General features: G+C 51.1%; 1 protein-coding gene across 3 annotated transcripts; it reads right to left on the bottom strand.

The window, feature by feature from the left end:
* Window positions 1-650: 650 nt before the first annotated feature.
* Window positions 651-14501, bottom strand: SLC11A1 (solute carrier family 11 member 1). 3 transcript variants are annotated; one of them, XM_082396576.1, is made up of 15 exons: window positions 9639-14501; window positions 8988-9121; window positions 8018-8140; window positions 7602-7721; window positions 6564-6670; window positions 6051-6121; window positions 5646-5713; window positions 5316-5471; window positions 4559-4717; window positions 3072-3161; window positions 2825-2944; window positions 2246-2395; window positions 1712-1785; window positions 1145-1298; window positions 651-1006 (listed from the first exon to the last, which is right to left on the bottom strand). In XM_082396576.1, exons 1-15 carry the CDS (start codon window positions 9643-9645, stop codon window positions 896-898), a joined length of 1644 nt encoding a protein of 547 aa, XP_082252702.1. In that variant the 5' UTR covers window positions 9646-14501; the 3' UTR covers window positions 651-895. The 3 variants fall into 3 exon arrangements, with proteins under 3 accessions (XP_082252702.1, XP_082252703.1, XP_082252704.1); XM_082396577.1 differs by lacking the exon at window positions 2825-2944; XM_082396578.1 differs by lacking the exon at window positions 1145-1298.
* Window positions 14502-19825: the final 5324 nt, after the last annotated feature.

Consider the following 19825-nt stretch of genomic DNA (forward strand, 5'->3'; position numbering starts at 1 on the left):
GCGAAAGGGCGCCGGGCCGCTCCCTGCGGCCGAGGGGGTTCCCCGCCCACAGAGCTCACCCCACCTTCCCGCCTGGGCGGATTCCGAGGCCCCCGGGCGCGAGGCCCGAGTGACAGCCTCCTCCTCTTTGGAGGCGGGGAGTCCCGGCGCTCGGAATCGTCCCTGCCCCTAGGGGGAGCTGGGAGTCAACGCCCAGGGAGCGTTAACTGCGCGGCGTGGGAGTCCCGGCCGCCTGGTCCCCTGGGGAGATGGCAAAGGAATTGGGCCTCAGAGGCATCGACTCTTGGGTTCCTTAGGACTTGGCGCCCGAAGAGGGGAGAACCGCGCTTCTGTTTTACTGCCTGGAAAAGGGGTTTCAGGTGGAACAGAAAGGCTGAGGCCACTCCAGCGAGAGTAGAAGCGAGGCAGACCTTCGGAGAGGGGGACTATTCTTGATGGTTCAGGGATTTTGTGCTTTCCTGTTTCCGTTTCCCTGCTCTTTTGGATAAGAAGTGAATTAGCATTTATTTATCATTTTCAGACTCTATTTTAAGTAGCAGCTTGGAGCCTGTGTCCCACCCCCAATTGGGTTGGTCTGTCAGGTCACTCCTATAGGTGCTCAATAAATACTTTAGGAATGATTTTTTTTTTTTAAGTCTCAAGTGCCAGGCTCTGCGTTAAAGTGCTTTATTTATGTCCGTTGCAAGGTTGGTGTCCCCATTTTATAGTTGAGAACCCTGAGATCTGGAGGTTAATCACTTGTGCAAACTAGGAGACAGCAGGTCCCTACAGAACCAGGGTTGGCCTGCTTCCAGAACTCCATCTTGCGCCTCCACACACCGCCCCCGCCCCCCACTGGTCCAGCAGGCCAGTCTGCCCCACTCATTCCACCCTCGGCCGTGCCCTGGGTGGGAGCTCATCCAGAGGTCTTCTCCTCCTGATCCTCTTCAGGAAGCCCATACAGAAAGTGTTGGTGGGAACCGTGGGCCAGACGGGTGGCTCCATGGGTGATGAGACAGGTCCAGGCCTGGAGGAGTGGTGACCATGAGTAGGGGAGAGGACAAGACCTTTGGGGAAGCCCCAGTGCATCCCCCCTAAGCCCTCCATCTGTTGTCTCTTCTCCTTGCCTCCCCCATCCCCAAGGCGCCCGCTGACCCAACAGTACCAGGTAGGTGGTGAGGCCCAGGTAGACTGCGGCCAGCAGTGCCACAAGGCTGAAGTAGGCAGGGTGGGGTAGGCTGGGCAAGTAGCTGACCACAAAGTAGAGGTTGATGGCACAGATCAGCACCATGATGGAAGAAGTGCAGGCCTTGCTCACCCTTGGGTACAAGAGGGAGGCTCAGGATTGGCTGCATCTCCTCCAGTGCCCACAGCCAGCCTGGAGCTAAGGTGGGGGGTGGATACACAAAGCCAGCTTCCCAGGGCTGTGGGCCCTGGAGCAGACCCCTGGCCAACTTCTGCCTCCTGGGCCCTCCAGGCACCACACTGGCAGGATTTGGCAAAAGCAGAGTCTGAGGTGAGGGGGAGGAGCTCAAGCTCTAGAAACAGCCCCTGGCCCAGGATTCCAGTCCTGGCTCCTCCACTTGCTAGCTAGCTGTGTGACCCTGGGCAAGTTTCTTAACCTCTCTGACCTTATCTGGATAGTGGGAATAATGGGAATTCCTACCTCTTGGTGGTTGTGAGGATCAAGTGTGGTAATGTAAGTCCAGTGCTGGGGTTGGGGAGTACTCACGGGCCATTGGTGAACTCCTGCATCAGGGTGGGCATGCTGGTGAACGTGAGGATGGGCAGCACAGCGAAGGGAAGCTGGGGAGAATTGGGAGGAGGGGGCTGAGGGACCCTGCCCTTAGAATACAGTAAGGAGGGGAGGAGCAGGCCGGGGCTCCAGTCACCCTCTGCCTCACTGTGCACCCTTGGGAAAGTCCCCTAACCACTCTGAGCCTCAATTTCTCCACTTCTATGCCTTCCAGGGTTGTAGGGGCTCCAAAGCAGGAGAAAGTGTTTGGAGGCTCTGGCCCCAGGCTGCCTGAGCTTGTATCCCAGCTCTGCCACTGGTCACTTAACTGCATGCATCAGTTTTCCCATCTGCAAAATGGGGATAATGGTGGTTCCTACCCCCTGGGGTGGCTGTGGGGAGTACATGAGGCTTGTAGACAAGGTGTGTTTAGAATAGTGCCTGGGAGGTAGGGGAGGCTCCGTAGGGGGATTGCTGTGGTTCTTGTTTGGCTCCACAGGGGGAAGGAGGTGATAGGGCCCGTGGGCTCACCAGCAGGCTCTGCAGCACGTTGAGCAGGTCGTTGAGGCCTGACAGGTCCCGGAGGTCCCTGAAGACTGCCACGAGCATGGTGGGCAGGATGGCACAGGAGCGAGTGAGCAGGACTCGGGCGAAGCGTGACCACCGCAGCTTCAGGAAGCCCTGGGGGGTGGGGTGGGCACCTTGGTGGTGGGGTGCAGGACTGCGTTCCAAGGGAGGGACCCTCTATCCTCCCTCAGCCCATCTCATGCCTGGAGGAACACTCTGTTTTTCCATCTTTGAAATGGGGGCAGCTCTGTCCATAGTTGGTGGTGAGGGGATAGATGGGGGGAAATTAGGGGGGATTCCCCTCCCGCAGCTGATTGCTGAAGACTAAACCGTGTTGGAGAAAAGGCTCCTATTAGTCCTGGGTCTACAGTCTCGAGCCTCACCTCGCTGAATCTCAGTTTTCTCATCTGTAAAGTGGGGCTTATAAGGGCACCCGTTGGGCTGCCTTAAGGATCAAGGAAGCGGACGTCCGAGCCCCGAGTAGTGTGCCTTGTCCTCAGACCCCTGCCCGCCCCGGCCCGCCCCAGCCCGCCCCAGCCCCACCTCCATCACAAACTGTCCCGCGTAGGTGCCGGTCATGGTGGAGCTCTGCCCGGCGGCCAGCAGACCCACCGCCCAGATGTAGAGGGCTGCGGGACCAAAGAGGCAGCCCAGGATCACGCCCTGGAGGGGGGTGTGTGGTCAGACCCATGGACCCGCCCCTTCTCACGCAGGCTCTGCCCCTGAGGTGGGCGTGGCGAGGAGCCCCGCTGGGTAGAGCCCTTCCACGCCCGCCCTGCCTCGCGCTTACTCCTTGGTAAATGTCCACCGCCACTGTAAGGTTGTTCATGGGGAAGATCTTGGCGTAGTCGTGGAGGCTGCTGTTAGCACAGACGTTGAACTGCGGGCACCGGGCAGTAGGAAGATGTGAAGCGCACACTCAGTGTTAGAAAATCAGACCTCCAAGCCTTGACCAAGGGTTGAAAACTGGTGGCCCGCGGGCTGCATCCAGCCAGACATATTTTGTTTGGCTAACAAATTTTTTTTTCTTTAGTGTGAATTGGTTGACAACATTTACAAATGAGAAGATTTAACATGAGACCCTGGTTTCCAGCTGCTCTTGGATTGTAAGAGCTGGCATTACCACAGAGAGACAATTGGCCGTCAGTGACTCAAGCTGCCCCACAGGCCCTTCTCCCTTACATGGGACCCACTTCCCACAGCTCTGTGACTCGGCTGGTCTCAAAGGCAATGTGTTACTGCGGTTTGCCATCCTATTTAGACCTCTCTCCTTATGCTAAGGAGCAGAGACCCAGGGAGGGCTATGACCTCACAAGTTCACACAGCAAGGCAGTGGCAGTGCCCATGTCCCCGGAGGCTTGGCCAGTCTGTCCCATCCCCACCCAACCCTGTCAGCGTTCAGTAAGCGCCCAACACTGGCTAGCAGTTGTTAGAGCCTTGGGACAGAGACTCACTCAAAAACTGAGACAGGCACAGTCCCAGATCCCAGAGAGCCAGGGAGGAGCTGGCCGGCTCCTTAGCTTTCAGAGTCCACTCAAATGTCACCTCCTCCAAGAGGCCTCTCCTGACCACCTGGCCTAATGTAGTAGCCCCTCCCTCACCACACCCCCAATTATGTTTCATCACCCCCTTTATTTCCTTCACAACATCGTTCATGTTTTCCTTTGAAACCGATCAACTGATTGGTTGATTTGTTTCCTGTTTGCTCACTGCCTCCAAATTTAATCTGCAAGAGGGCAAGGTCTCTGTATCATTGACTGCTGCATCCCTAGGGCCTAAGACACTGGCTGATACATAATAAATGCTCAGTAAATCTTTGCTGAATGAATGAATGACAGTTTATCTACTAATAATGAAGATTATCACTAGAAACTCAAGAAAAGAAATTGACTGCCTGCATATTCCTAACCCCATGCTCATGCTTAGGCAGACACCCCCTCCCAGAATGCCCTCTCTGCAGTTTGCTGGGCAAATCCTGCCCATCCTTCAAGGCGCAGCTGGAATGCTGGATCCTCCAAGACTCAGCTCCTCTCCCCAGTCACCTCCCCTGGACGTCTGTGCCTTGTAGCCCCTGGCGTGGGGCTGACCACATGCAAGCCTACATGTGGCGTGTCTCCCCAGTGGGGTGGGGAAGGGGCTCCCAGCCAGAGGCCAGGGTCGCAGACTCCCTCCCCTACCAGTGCCTGGAATGCAGGACAGAGACTCGAAGGGCTTAGCTGCGCTGTTTGGAGTTCCCAGCAAAGCCTGAAGGGCATGTGCGTATGGGGTGTGCCTCACCGCAGCCTGGTTGGTTTGCTGGTAGAAGGCTTGCCCAAAGACAGCCACAACAAAGAGGTTGATGAAGAAGGAGACAGACAGGGCGATGGCGGCTTCAATCAGGAAGTACATGTTGGCTTCTCGGATATCTGCCCGGCGGGCCCGGTCTATCTCTCGAGACTATGAAAGTCAAAGGGAGGGAAGCACCAAAGTCCCTCAGAGTCATCCCAACATTCTCTACCCTCACACCTCTACCTATGTTCCCCCCAAACCCCAGTACTTTCTAAAGCCCCCTACATGGCCGTCTGGGATAGGCCTTTGTTTCTGCCTCAGGGCCTTTGCACTTGCCAGTCCCTCTGCTTAGAATCTCTTCTCCCCTGGTCTTCCTTCCCATCCTTCATGTTTCAAAGGCCTTTGCTGACTCCTTTTCTAAAGAAGCCCCCTCCTCAGTCATTCTCCATCATACTTCTCTGTTTTGTTTCCTTCAGAGCAACTTTCACAATCCATTTCTTTCCTTTATTGTTTACTTGCGCATGGTCTGTCTCTCCTACTAGAATGCATGCTCTAAGAAGGCAGAGGACTTATCTGTCTTTTCATCACTGACCCCCAGCTCCCAGCACACAGTAGACCCTCTATTATTATATATTGAATAAAGAGTGATTCACTTCCCTCCTAAATTCACATTTGGGAGCCAAAGGGGCGGGGCTCCAGCCTTGGGGGCGGAGCCAGTGTGGCTCTTAGGGAGAGAGCATGTCTCCCTGCCCTCCAGTCTGCTCACCTTGACCAGGGCTGAGTGCAGGTAGATGTTGTGGGGCATGATGATGGCGCCAATGATGCCCACGGCCTGCAGCAGCTCGGGCTGGCCGCAGCCAGGGCACAAGGGCAGGAACAGGCCCCGAAGAAGTGCTCCCTGAGCAGGACGTGCCACCACATACTGTGGAGAGGAGCCTCGTCAGGCTCCGCTCCACCCCTGAGCAGCCATTCTCACCCTCCACCCCAACCGTGGCCGCTCGGGAGCATGGCTAAGGTCCGCTCCCCCCCTCCCCTCAGGCTCTGCAGGGGGCAGAGTGGGGTGGCCTTGGTGTGGGGACATGGTACGGCTTCCCACCTCATAGCCGAAGGTCAAGGCCATAATGGTAATAAGAAATCCAAAAAAGGCTTCCAGCTTCCGCAACCCTAGGGGGAGAACAAAGGGGCAGAGCCAAAAAACCACAATTGTAACATAAGCAATTATTAATGGCTGGTATCTTGAGCACTTTGTTCCAGGCACTGTGCCAAGCGCTTAACATATAGCGCTCAGTGTAGCCTCGCCACAGCCCTGTGGCCTCTGTGCCATTATCCGCATGTTATAGATGAAGAAACGGAAGTCTAAGTAACTTGCTCAAGGCCATACAGTCAGAGTGAGGTTGCTAGGAGCACTTCTCCCAATTCAGCAGAGCATCAATCAGCTCCTACATTCATTGCCAGTCCCCCCCCCTCGCCAAGTCCCCTATGGGATGAGAGGCACACCCACCATAGTTATCGAGGAAGAGGAAGAAGAATGTGTCCACGATGGTGATGAGGACACCACCCCAGAGTGGGATTCTGAAACCAGAGTGGCCTGCGTCAGCCCCGCCCGGTCCAGGAGTCTGGAACTCCCTCCTCAGGGCTGGAGACTGTAGAATGGGGCCTCCCGGGAGCAGGCACTCAAGTGGCCCCAGACAGCTAAGGGAGAGGGGAGTGGGAGTGTGCTAGAGACGGGAAAATGGCACATACACGCTAGGAAGGGCCAAGCTGTGTGGAGGACCAGCATGGTAGGGAGCTTGGGGCTGCAGTCCTGAAGGCTGCATGGTGCTGACATCTGGGTGATTTGAGACAAGTCACTTTACGTATCTGGGTCTCCATTTCCCCATCTGGCAAATTGGGCAATAGCTCTGAGTCAGAGGTGACTGGAGGATGAAGTGGACGCAGGGAAATAGAAGGCCTGGGGAGGAAGAAGCAGCTGTTCCCAGCCCTGGACTGAAGAGCTGGGGCCCCTCCGGAGTACCGTCCAGCTGAGAGCAGATTGAATGCAATAGCTGTGCCAATGACTTCCTGCATGTCTGAACCCACGATGGCTAGCTCGATGGTCAGCCAGAGAAGGATGCGGGGCACCTAGGGGGAGGTAATCCCGTCATTAAGCCTGGACCAATTATTTGTCTGTTGTCTCAGCCCTACACTGACTGACCTTTCTGTACCTGGCTCTATACTCCTGGGCTGGAAGCCTGCAAACTACATTTGCAAGTCGGCCTTGCCAGCGGGCTTCCGGTTAGGTTTTCATGGTGTAAAATTAATCAACAGAAACTTCAATTAAATAGAGTCGGGATATGAGAAGGGGAAGCTCCCACGCCCTGCGAAGATAGCAGAGCCCAACAGGAAGAAGAAAGACTCCTCTTCATTCCCCGGCAAGGACTCAGCCACTGAAAAGCCATGGACTCTTTGTTTACTACCGGCCTCCCAACTTTCCTTTCCCCTCCATAAAAGTGTTCTCCCTTTGCCGTGCGGAGACCTGCACGTGGCTCCCCATGGCTGCAGACTCCCCAGTTATGATTCTCTGCTGATCCTGAATAAGCCCATCTTTGCTGGAGAAATATCTAGCAGTCTATTTGTTTTAGGTCAACAGTAGGAAATAGTTAAAGGAAATGGAAAGGCAGGGAGACATCATTTTTATCCCCCGCTTCTGGAGCTGGCACCAGCAAGGGCACCAGGCAATATGGGCTCCAGTCAGCAGTGGCGGCAGTGTTTCTAGAAGCTTGGCAGCGAATGATGATCCCTGGGCTCCTGTCCAGCAGCTTTCTGATCTCTGGGTAACACCTCCTTCCCTTGCTCCTTCAGCTCTTTCAACACCTTTGTGACTACATTCCTGCATTAGATACCTTTGAAATATCTAGTGGCGTAATTTCTGTTTGTCTGCCTGGACACTGACGACAGCCAAGTCCCCAGTGTCCACCGCAGCCAATGATTATCCCGAGCCAATGCCCACCTGCTTTTCACCTTGGGCAAGTCACCTCTCCAGGGGCTTCCTGTCCAGGTGCACCAAGCTCACCTTAGGGTAGTAGAGATGGCAGACCTCGCCCAAGTCCTTGCCTGTCACCACGCCCAGCCGGGCAGCAAGTCGCTGGCAGAGCAAGCCCAACACGGTGGCCCACAGCAGTACCCAGAGCAGCTGTGAGAAGCCAGGAAGAGACCGTCAGCCAGAGGGACCAGTCTCTGATAAGCCCTGAGCTGCTGGGACCCTCTAACCAAGGACACCCTCTGGGGAGCGAATGGGGGAGACAGAGCTAGAAGACTCCTCTCACTCCCGCAGGGCTGCCTTGGGGGCCCTTTTGTGGTCCATGTGAACTTAACACCTGTTCCCAGGAACACTGGCCATGCATGCCCCTCTGGGGAAACGTGGCAAGCTGGGGGTCTCCACCCACTTAGCCTGGTCACCCCCTCCCCACTGTGCCCCGACTCAATCACTTTGAATCCAGCCACAGCCCCAGCCTGAAGGTCCGACTCGATGTTTCCTGGGTCCAGGAAAGCGATGCTCATAAGGAAGCCGGGCCCCGTGAAGGCCCACAGCTTCCGCAGGCTGAATGCGCCCTGTGGAGGGAAGTGGAGTGAGGGGTCTTGGACACAGGGTTGGGGACAGCTGGCCGTGGCCAGCCCCCAGGTGAGCCCCTCTGGGCTCATGGGCCCAGGCTGGCCAGCCCTGCCCTCCATTCCCCATTCCTGGAACTGCCATCCCCGGGGGTGGGGGGTGGGGTGGGGGGGGTTAGTGGAGCACAGGGGGTGGGAGGAAGTCGGGATTTGCTGAGTCACGGCAGATCAGCTTTCTGGATTGGTCAGGTTCTGTGGTCTACACTTGACCAGCCTTCCTCAGGCAGGCCCTGAGTCAGCAGATCCTCAGAGCCCAGAGGGGAGCTTTCCTGGGTCAGGCCTCCCTGGGCCAGCTCCTCCCTGCCCAGTCCCTTCTCAGACCACCAGGCCTCCTCTCTGGAGCCCACTGAGCCTAGGGTCTCCCCACCCCTATTCCGGGGGTTGGCCTGGCAGCCTGGGCATCTGCTAAAGATTCTGGGAATGCAGGGTGATACTCTCTTAGGAGCCAGCCGGCAGGCTCCACATCTCCCGATGCCCTTGTCTGCGTCCTTTCCTTAAATGTTACAACAAATCCTTGAGGCTCCAACCGGAATTCACCCCAGGTCCCTTTCCCTTCCTAGGAAAGCTGAGATTCATCTAGAAAGCCACTTGGTAATTTTTAGACAAATATTAAGTGCCCCAGCTAAGCACTGGGGACAGAAGCAGGAAGGCAGCAGTTGCCATTGTCCATCACTGCTGCTCAGAGCTGGAAGGGACTTGCCATGGTCTGCAGGAGACCCGCCTACCCCTGTGAGATCCCATATGATCTTGTCCATCCTGGAAGACCCCAGGAAGTTTCCAGCATTCTCACCGGTTCTGCATCTGGGATGGGGATCTTCTTGCTCAGGTAGGTCCCTCCGGGAGGCTCTTGCTGTAACCCTGGGTTGGGTGGGCTGGAGATGGAGCCATATCTGGTCCTGCTGAGCTTTGGGGGGCCCGTGTCACCTGCAAGGGGCCCCATGAGCCTTGGTGAGTGACCTGCCTCTTTCTGGTGGCCCAGGATTAAAGCCATCTGTCCTCTTCCCCCACCTCCTCTTGGCAAAGTGGAGAAACGAAGGCCCAACTGAACAGGAGGCCTCCTTGACTCCCATCTTGGGTCCACCGCCTCCACCCCGGACCAAACATTACAGAAGATGTGTGAGAAGCGGGGCCTTCAGGATTACCCTCCTTCCATGTGAGTGCAGAGATTCCCAGACCCAGATCTCTCTCGTCACGGAGGATGTGGAGAGGGACATGGGTTCTGAGGAGGGAAAGCTGGCCCTGCCGTGTGTGCCCCTTGGCCTCATCCCTGCCACCTCCAGCAGCCAAGGAAGCTCCAGGAGCTCCAGATCCACAGAGATGAGGCAAGGGGGCACTCTGCCCTTGGGGATGTGAAGAACCCAGCCCCAGGCTGGTGTCCTTGCCCCCCTGACTCTCCCCCCCCCACCCCCATTCAGGCTCTGTCCCTGGAGGGGCCACTCACCTGTCATGAGGACCGCAGGCTCAGGCACTCTGCACAAGTGGTGTGCTGGGCAGCCCTTCTGGCCACGCTTCCTCTCTGGGTGCTGGTGAGTGCGTGAGTCCACACCCTCTCACCCATCCTCAGCTGAGCTGGGCTGTCCTCACACACACGGAGCATTGTGAAACACTTTCCAAAGGCAGAAGTGGCCGGCTCTGGTGGAAGGGTCTGGGTGACCACAGTATGGTCATTTTTTTCCCCTCCTGGCCTGAGTCCCACAACTCCTCTGGCTCCCTTCCAGGCACCCGGAGTTGTGTGCGTCCCAAGTTAGCTCTGATTTCAGACACTTCCTGCCACTTGGGCATTCATGTCTAGATCACGTGACTGCCCCCTGCCTCCCCCTTCTCTCACCCTGCACAAACAGTCAGACCCTTCTCCTTTTCATTCTTGAGTCCCATGGCCAGTGGTTGGCCTAATGGGAGGAAGGGAGTTCTGATGCCTACCTCGACCTCAGTTTCCCACTGAGTGCCTCAGAGGAAAAGACCTTCCAGGCACGGCCACAGGGACATGCATTGAAGATTCAGGCCAAAGAGATCCTCAGAAGAAAAGGGCTGGAATTCTGGTCCTTGTTCTGCCACCGATCCACTTGACATTGTCACCAGATCATGTCCTGTCTCTGATCTTGTTTCTTCTGTTAAAGGAAGGGCTCAGACTAGCTAAGTGGTTAAAAGTTTAGGTGTCCAAGGAGGCCAGGCAGGTAAGATGAACTATGAGACAGGTTGGGAATGAGAAAAATAGTACCAGCTCTGGACTTCCCTGGTGATTTAGTGGTTAAGACTCCGTGCTTCCACTGCAGGGGGCACGGGTTTGATCCCTGGTTGGGGAAGTTCCGCATGCTGCCGCAGTGCAGCCAAAAAAAAAAGTGAAAAATAGTGCCAGCTCAGTGCTGAATGACAAAAGATGCTAAGCCTCAGTTGCGGGGGTGGGTACGGTAATAGGGAGTGGTGGACTGTAGCAAAACAAAGGTCATAAACTCTGTCCGAAGAGGGCAGTGCTTACAGAGTTCCAGCCAATTGTCATGTGGAAATGTGGGTCCACTGTCACCATGTCCTCTGACTTGTCAAGGATGCTGGAAAATGTATGCAACATATGCTTTTTGAATACTAGGCTAAAATTTTTTGAAAATATTGTGTAATCTAAACATACATTTCTATGGGCTGGATTCCACTTGAGGGTGACCAATCTATAACCTCTAGACCCTTACAGCTCCCAATCTCTTCTCCTTGCCAACTGCCAGCTCCTTTATCCCCCCACTTACCTCCCTCAGAGTTTTCTCCCTGCCATGCCCTGTAGCCTTTCTTTTCTGCCAAGAAGATTCAGACCTTGAATTGTCATGGGGTTTCCAACTCCAAAGTCTGCGACTTCAGGACTCAGAGAAAATTGGGACTGGTTCTCACATCCAGACCTGATCTGGGATATGATGTATCCCCATGTTGAGTCAAAAACTTGAGCCAAAGCTTAGGGAACCAGGGTGGGGGGAGGCAGCCAATTTCCTGGCTCCTGGCTGATTGAAGAGGCTAGAGGGACAGGAGAGGTGTGGGTGTGGGTAGGGGGCTGAATGGTGGGTCAGAGAGGAGGAAGCAGCACTGGGGTTTGTCTCTCACTGTGCAATCCTGTTGCTCGAGGTACGGTCACCATCCTTGACCTCTAGGGTTTACACAGGTTTGCAGTCGCTACCTTGGACTCACGTGGTGGTGGCTGTGGGGTGGTGCTGGGGTAGGATGCTGTGATGGTTTAATTTTTTGTGTCAGTTTGACTGGGCCATGGGGTGCCCAGTAATTTGGTCAAACATTCTGGGTATGTCTGTGAGGGTGTTTTTGGAGGAGATTAATATTTAATCAGTAGACTAAGTAAATCTGATTTCCCTCCCTAATGGTGTATCATCCAACCAGTTGAAGACCTGAAGAGAACAAAAGGCTGAGTAAGGGAGAATTCTCTCTCCCTGAGGACTGCTTTTGAACCAGGACACTGATCTTCTCCTGTCTTCAGACTTGGGTTGGACTAGAACTTACACCATTGGCCCGCCTGTTTCTCAGGCCTTCAGACTCGGACTGGGATTATATATGCCATTGGCTCTCCAGCTTGCAAATCTTGGGACTTCTTGGCCTCTATCCTCACATGAGCCAATTCCTTATTATCTATCTATCTATCTATCTACCTATCTATCTATCTATCTATCATCTATATTTTCATTGGTTCTGTTTCTCTGGAGAACCCTGACTAAGACAGATGTCTTCCTCTTTGCATCTTTTGTGGGGCCTTCCCTGTAGTTAGGAACTCGGTGAGTATAACTGATTAATGACTGATCAATACCCTGCACAACCTCTGCCTTACAAAAGAGGCAGTATGTGTAACGGTTAAGAGCAGAGGTTTCTGGGCAGAGTGTCTACATGAGCCAGAGCTCCAGAAATCTGCGTAGTGGTCCCCTCGGATCTGGAGTTGCTGCTGAATACTAAACCCTGCATGCGTAGGGTGAAATTGCATGAAGCCCAATTTGCTCAAAATGGATCACAGACTTAAATGTAAATTTAAAACTGTAAAGCTTTTAGAAAAAAAGTAGGAGAGGGAATTCCCTGGTGGTCCAGTGGTTAGGACTCAGCGCTTTCACTGCCGTGGCTTGGGTTCCATTCCTGGTTGGGGAACGAAGATCCGCAAGCCACTTGGCGAGGCCAAAAAAAAAAAAAAAAAAATTGGAGAAAGTCTTCAGGATCTAGGACTCGACAAAGATTTGTTAGACTTGACACTTATAAAAGCATGATTTATAAAGGGAAAAATGATGAATTGGTCCTCATCAAAATTAAAAACTTTTGCTCTGTGAAGGACCCTGTTAAGAGAATGAAGAGACAAGCTAAAGATTCAGAGAAAATATTTGCAAACCACATATCTGACAAAAGACCAGTATCCAGAAATAGGGAAATCTCTTAAAACTCAAGAGTGAAAAACCAAACAATCCAATTAGAAATGGGAAGGGAGTTCCCTGGTGGTCTAGTGGTTAGGATTCGGTGCTTTCACTGCTGTGGCCTGGGTTCAATCCCTGGTCGGGGAACTGAGATCCCACAAGCCTCACGGCGTGGTCAAAAAAACCAATCCAAAACAAAACACCAAACAAAAAAGAGATGGACAAAAGTCATGAACACACATTTCACCAAACAGGATGTACAGATAGCAAATAAATATATGAAAAGATGTTCAGCGTCATTAGCCATTAGGGAAATGCAAATTAAATCATAATGAGATATCACTACACAACTATCAGAATAGCTAAGATAAAAAATAGTCACAATACCAAATGTTGGTGAGGATGTGGAGAAACTAGGTCGATCACTGATATGTTGCTGGTGGGAATGTAAAATGGTACAGCCACTCTGGAGATAGTTTGGAAATATCTTTAAAAATTAAAGATGCAGGAACTTCCCTGGCGGTCCAGTGGTTAAGACTTCGCCTTCCAATGCAGGGGGTGTGGGTTCGATCCCTGGTCGGGGAGCTGGGATCTCACATGCCTCACGGCCAAAAAAACAAACAAACATAAAAAACCCCATAAAGCAGAAGCAGTATTGTACAAATTCAATAAAAGACTTTAAAAATGGTCCACATCAAAAAAATCTTTAAAAAAAAATTAAAGATGCAACTACCATATGATTCAGCAACTGTACTCCTGGGCTTTTTTTTTCCCCAGAGAAATGATGATTTATGTTCACACAAAAATCTGTACACAAATTTTTAGAGCAGTTTTATTCATAATAGCTCAAACTGGAAACTACCCATACCATCCTTCAACGGGTGAATGGTTAACCAAACTATGGGACATCCATACCATAGAATATACTATGGTACTCATACCATATACTATGGTATACATTTATCCCAGAGAAATTAAAACTTGTGTTCATACAAAAACCTGTATATGAACGTTTATAGCAGCTTTATGTCTAATAGCCAAAAACTAGAATTAGCCTAGATGTCATTCAACAGGAGAATGGTAAAACTAACTGCAGTACAAACCACGGATTACTACTTAGCAGTGAAAGGAACAAACTACTGATACACCCAGTAACTTGGATGAATCTCTAGGAAGTCATGCTAAGTGAAAAAAGTCAATCTGAAAAGTTTACATGGTTTACTATTACATTATATAACATTTTTTGCAATGACAAAATTTTGGAAATGAAGGTCAGATTTACTACTTTTTTCCTTTTACTACTAAGTTGCAGCCAGTAGAGGTGGGTGAGGTCGGCGGTGGAGAGGGATGTAGGTGTGATTCTGAAAAGATAACTTGAAGGATCCTTGTGGTATTGGAACTGTTCCATATCTTGACCTTGGTGGAGGATACACAAACCTACACATATGACAAACTGAACAGAACTTAATACACACACATGAGTACAAGTAAAACTGGGGCTATCTGAAAAAGAGCAGTGGATTTTGTCAAGGTCAATATGCTGGTTGTATTTTTTTAATTTTTTTAAATTTTTGGCTGCATTGGGTCTTCATTGCTGTGTGTGGGCTTTCTCTAGTTGCGGCGAGCGGGGGCTACTCTTCGTTGTGGTGCACGGGCTTCTCATTGCGGTGGCTTCTCTTGTTGCAGAACACGGGCTCTAGGTGTGCGGGCTTCAGTAGTTGCAGTATGTGGGCTCAGTAGTTGTGGCTCATGGGTTCTAGAGCACAGGCTCAGTAGTTGTGGCGCATGGGCTTAGTTGCTCCGTGGCATGTGGGATCTTCCCGGACTGGGGAGCGAACCCATGTCCCCTGCATTGGCAGGCAGATTTTTTTTTTTTTTTTTTAAAAAGAGTTGCACTCAGTGCTACAACTTCTTTTTTTTTTTTTTAAATTAATTAATTAATTAATTTTTTTTATTTTTGGCTGTGTTGGGTCTTCGTTTCTGTGCGAGGGCTTTCTCTAGTTGTGGCAAGCGGGGGCCACTCTTCATCGCGGTGCGCGGGCCTCTCACCGCCGCGGCCTCTCCCGTTGTGGAGCACAGGCTCCAGATGCGCAGGCTCAGTAGCTGTGGCTCACAGGCCTCGCCGCTCCGCGGCATGTGGGATCTTCCCAGACCGGGGCACGAACCCGTGTCCCCTGCATTGGCAGGCGGATTCCCAACCACTGCGCCACCAGGGAAGCCCCTGGCAGGCAGATTCTTAACCACTGAGCCACCAGGGAAGTCCTATCCTGGTTGTGTTGAAAGTGGAGATTCAAACAGATACTTGTACACCCGTGTTCAGACCAACACTTTTCACAATAGCCAAAAGGAGGAAACAACTCAAATGTCCATCAACAGATGAATAAATGAATGTGGTATATCCATACAATGGAATATTATTCAGCCTTAAAAAGAAATGAAATTCTGATATATTGCTATCATATGGATGAACCTTGAAAACATTATGCTAAGTGAAATAAGCAGTCACAAAAGGACAAATATTGTGTGATTCCACTTATATGAGGCAAATTTATAAAGACAGAAAGTAGAATGATAATTACCAGGGACCAGGGGATGAGGGGGAAAGGGGAGTTATTATTTAATGGGTACAGAGTTTTTGTCTGGGATGATAAAAATGTTCCGGAAACAGATGGTGGTGATGGTTGTTGGTTGTACAATAATGTGAATGTACTTAATGTTGCAGAATTGTGGTTAAAAGGGTACATTTTATGTATATTTTACCACCGAAAAATGTGGAAAAAATCCTGGTTGTAATATTGAATTTTTTAAAAAGATTTAATTCTATTTATTTTTGGCTGCATAGGGTCTTCATTGCAGTGGCTTCTCTTGTTGCAGAGCATGGGCTCTAGGCACACAGGCTTCAGTAGATGTGGTACGCGGGCTCAGTAGTTGTGGCTCACGGGCTCTAGAGCACAAGCTCAGTAGTTGCGGCGCCCGGGCTTAGTTGCTCCGTGGCATGTGGGATCTTCCTGGACCAGGAATCGAACCCGTGTCCCCTGCATTGGCAGGCAGATTCTTATCCACTGCGCCACCAGGGAAGTCCCTGTAATATTGTATTATATTAACATTTTGTAAGATGTTACCATTGGGGCAAAGTGGGTAAAATGTACATGAGATCTCTCTGAATTATTTCTTACAACTACGTGTGAATCTGTAATTATCTCAATTTTTAAAGTGAAGGAAAAGGATGAGTCTTATTGAATGAATATTATACTTTAATAAAATTGATTAAAAAAAAATCCACCAGGGAAATTCCCTGGCGGTCCAGTGGTTAGGACTCAGGGCTTTCACTGCTGAGGGCCTGGGTTCAATCCCTGGTCGGGGAACTAAGATTCCGCAAGTCACGTGGCGTGGCCAAAAGAAAAAAAAAAAATCCACCAGAGTCAGAGTCTCTGGAATCAAATGGCCTGGGTTTGAATCTTTCTTACTAGCTCGATGACTTGGGCAAGTTTCTTAGGCCCTCAGTGTCCTCACCTGTGAAGTAGGGGTGATGAAAATACCCCGAAGCGTTTGTGTGAGGCCCAAGAAATGCGCCTAGCACAGCGCAGTTAGCTGCTTTTGTAAACTGAGTTCCAAAATGTCACTGGTCACTGTCAGTTCTTCAGAACTCCAAATGCATTTTCTGTTACAAACATTGATGCACGTGGTGGTTTAATTCTCAGTCTCACCCACCAAAGGCTTTGGATGCACTGTAGCTCAAACATAGGGCATTTGTGATGATTAAATAACAAAGGATAGGGCTTCCATGGTGGCACAGTGGTTAAGAATCCACCTGCCAATGCAGGGGACACGGGTTCAAGCCCTGATCCAGGAAGATCCCAAATGCCGTGGAGCAACTAAGCCCATGCGCCACAACTACTGAGCCTGCGCTCTAGAGCCTGTGAGCCACGACTACTGAAGCCCATGCACCTAGAGCCCGTGCTCTGCAACAAGAGAAGCCACTGCAATGGAGAGTAGCCCCGGCTCACTGCAACTAGAGAAAGCCTGCGTGCAGCAATGAAGACTCAATGCAGCCAAAAATAAATAAGTAAAATAAATAAATTTATTAAAAAAAAATAACAAAGGACAATTCTTATGCAATATATCATAAAACAAAATGAGGAAACGATCGAACTAAACAAGAATGGGTTTTTTTTGTGAATTTATTTATTTTATTTATTTATGGCTGTGTTAGGTCTTCGTTGCTGTGCACGGGCTTTCTCCAGTTGTGTTCAGCAGGGGCTACTCTTGGTTGCGGTGCGCAGGCTTCTCATTGCGGTGGTTTCTCTTGTTGCGGAGCACGGGCTCTAGGTGCACAGGCTTCAGTAGTTGTGGTACGTGGGCTCAGTAGTTGTGGCTCACGGGCTCTAGAGCACAGGCTCAGTAGTTGTGGCGCACAGGCTTAGTTGCTCCGCGGCATGTGGAATCTTCCTTGACCAGGGCTCGAACCCGTGTCCCCTGCACTGGCAGGCGGATTCTTAACCACTGCGCCACCAGGGAAGCCCCCAAGAACGGGTTTTAGTGGGAATGCTGGTGTTGGGGAAACAGCAGATTTAACCAAAAGAAGGGAGGAGCACGACAGAGATTCAGAAGGTCAAATCTGCACCTTCCAAGGGCATTATCAGCCCTGTTTTTTTATTTTGTTGTCAAATGTCAAAATGTAAGACTCTTTTTTTAGGGCTCCATTGATCTATAGCATTGCTGTTAGTTTATTTGCTTGTATTATGGCTTCTGGTGGGAAGAAAAAGCGCAGAAATAGGCAGGCATTCAAGTATTTGCCTAACCCACTTCCAGGGCCTCTTAGGCTCCCAGACAGAGGGCAACACTTTAGTTGCGTTCTTGTCAGGACAAGACCATCTTGTCCTGAACCCCTTGCAGTAGCTCAGACGTTCCAGTCTCCCTCCCTCTCATCTCCATGCCTTGGCATATGTTGCTTCCTCCTCAAACACCTCTGCCTGGCAAACAGCCTCTTGTCATTCAGGATTCAGTTATGGTGTGACCTCTTCCAGGAAGCCTTCCTTGATTTCTCCAGGGCTAGACTGTATGCCCCCATAGCACAATGCCTTCCCTGTCTACCCTGGCAATTCAAGGCACTGAAGCTGCTGTCAGTGACAATGCAGTAGGGAATGGGGCAGTGTCTGGGTACCTGGGGAAGGGGAAAGACAGTGTACAGTCAATGCTACTCTGGATGGATCTAAAGCAGGAAGGTGACTCTTCTCTGTTCTGGGATCTGTCTCCAGAGAGCCACCTCTGATCTATTTATCAGAGTGGATTCACATACGACCTTGAGCCAGGCTCCCTGGGTTTAAATCCTGGTTCTGCCACTAACCAGTTGCATGGCCTTGACCTTAACCTTCCCTTCATCTGTAAAATGGGTATAATAATAGAACCCACCTAATAAGGGTATTGTGAGAATCACATGACTTATGTGTAGAGGGATTAGAATAGTAAGTGCTGCATAGGGCTTGCTCATATTATTACTATTCCCTTCCCTTTGCCTCCCTGGGTTCTCAACACTAGGTCAAGTCACATTAAACACTCTAATATTGCAGGTAGCACTTTGCATGGTCTACACTTACACATTCATCCACGGGAGCCTTGGCTGATGTCTCTTTCCTTCTGAATGGACTGTGTGTCATGCAGGTGGGGCTTGGTCCTGATACTCCCACAGCATCCCCACATCCTAGTCCAGTGCCGGGCAGGTCACAAGTGCTCAATCTTTGTTTTTTCTTTGTTCAGAGACATATATAGCTTAGGACTATGGAGCAAGAAGAGGGGGGTCATAGGAGTTCTGGGGACAAATGATATGATCTAAAAACAAACTGGTCTTGAAATGGATGTCACAGAGCAGGCAGGGAAGTGGCAGACTCCTTCTCAAGTCACCTGATGCAAGAGCGCTCAGCAAGGGCTTCCCTGGTGGCTCAGTGGTTAAGAATCTGCCTGCTAATGCAGGGGACATGGGTTTGAGCCCTGGTCCAGGAAGATCCCACATGCCACGGAGCAACTAAGCCCGTGCGCCACAACTACTGAGCCCACGCGCCACAACTACTGAAGCCCATGTGCCTAGAGTCCGTGCTCCGCAACAAGAGAAGCCACTGCAATGAGAAGCCTGTGCACCACAAGGAAGAGTAGCCCGCACTCGCTGCAACTAGAGAAAGCCCGCGTGCAGCAACGAAGACCCAAGGCAGCCAAAAATAAATAAATAAATAAATTCATTAAAAAAAAAAAAAAGAGCACTCAGCAGAGGAAGGATGTCCGTGGGTTGGATGTTACTGCCCTCCCGCCTTCCCCACTGCGGCAGAGTATCAGGAACTGGAGGGAGCTCTCAAGATCTCTACGGGAACATTCTGGGTGCACTGGGCTGAGTCAACCTTGGTTTCAGTTCTCCATGAGATGAGGAGAACTTGCCAGGGCCTAGGAGGCCCTTTAAGACCCGGCCCTCCCTACCTCGAGGTGACTGAGCACTTTTGTCGCCAGCTTCTCCCTCATCACGCCCCCACCCCACCCGCCCCACACTGTGCATCAGCCTCACTGGCCTTCTGTCCAACATGCCATGCTCAGAGGCTTTGCATTTGCTGTTCCTTCTGCCTTAAATGCTTTTCCCACAGCTCTTCACAGGTCTGACTCCTTATCATTCACATCCCAACTCAACTGAGACGTCAAGAGAGGCCCTCGCTGAAGTCTCCACCCTCAACTCTCCAACCTTGAGTCCCTTTCTATCCATGACTTGGCCTTGTTTTCATAAATGTCTGAAATTTCACATAAGAAATTATCTTTTGTGTTTATCGTCTGTCTCTCCATGCTATCTGCAAGTGCCATGAGGCTAGGAACTTGGTCTTGTCCCTGCTGATCTCCCAGGGCTCAGAACAATCCTGGCACGTGGAAGGAGCCCAATATTTGTTGAGCTGATTGCCTGATTGAATGAAAAGACCTTATCCTCTAGAGCTGTTTCTGTCCAGTCTGGTAGCCACTAGCCACATGTGGCTATTTAAATTGAAATTAATTAAAATTAAAGTAGGGACTTCCCCAGTGGTCCAGTGGTTAAGACTCTGTCTTCCACTGCAAGGGGCGTGGGTTCAATCCCTGGTCAGGGAACTAAGATCCCACATGCCACGCCGTGCAGCCAAAAAAATTAAAGTAGAACTTCAGTTCCTCAGTCACATCAATCACATTTCTAGTGCTCAGTGGCCACATGTGACTACTGGCTACCATATTGGACATTGCAGATAGAGAA

This window comes from Balaenoptera borealis (genome assembly GCF_965194805.1).
Source record: "Balaenoptera borealis genome assembly, chromosome: 6".
Classification (NCBI taxonomy): Eukaryota; Metazoa; Chordata; class Mammalia; order Artiodactyla; family Balaenopteridae; genus Balaenoptera; species Balaenoptera borealis.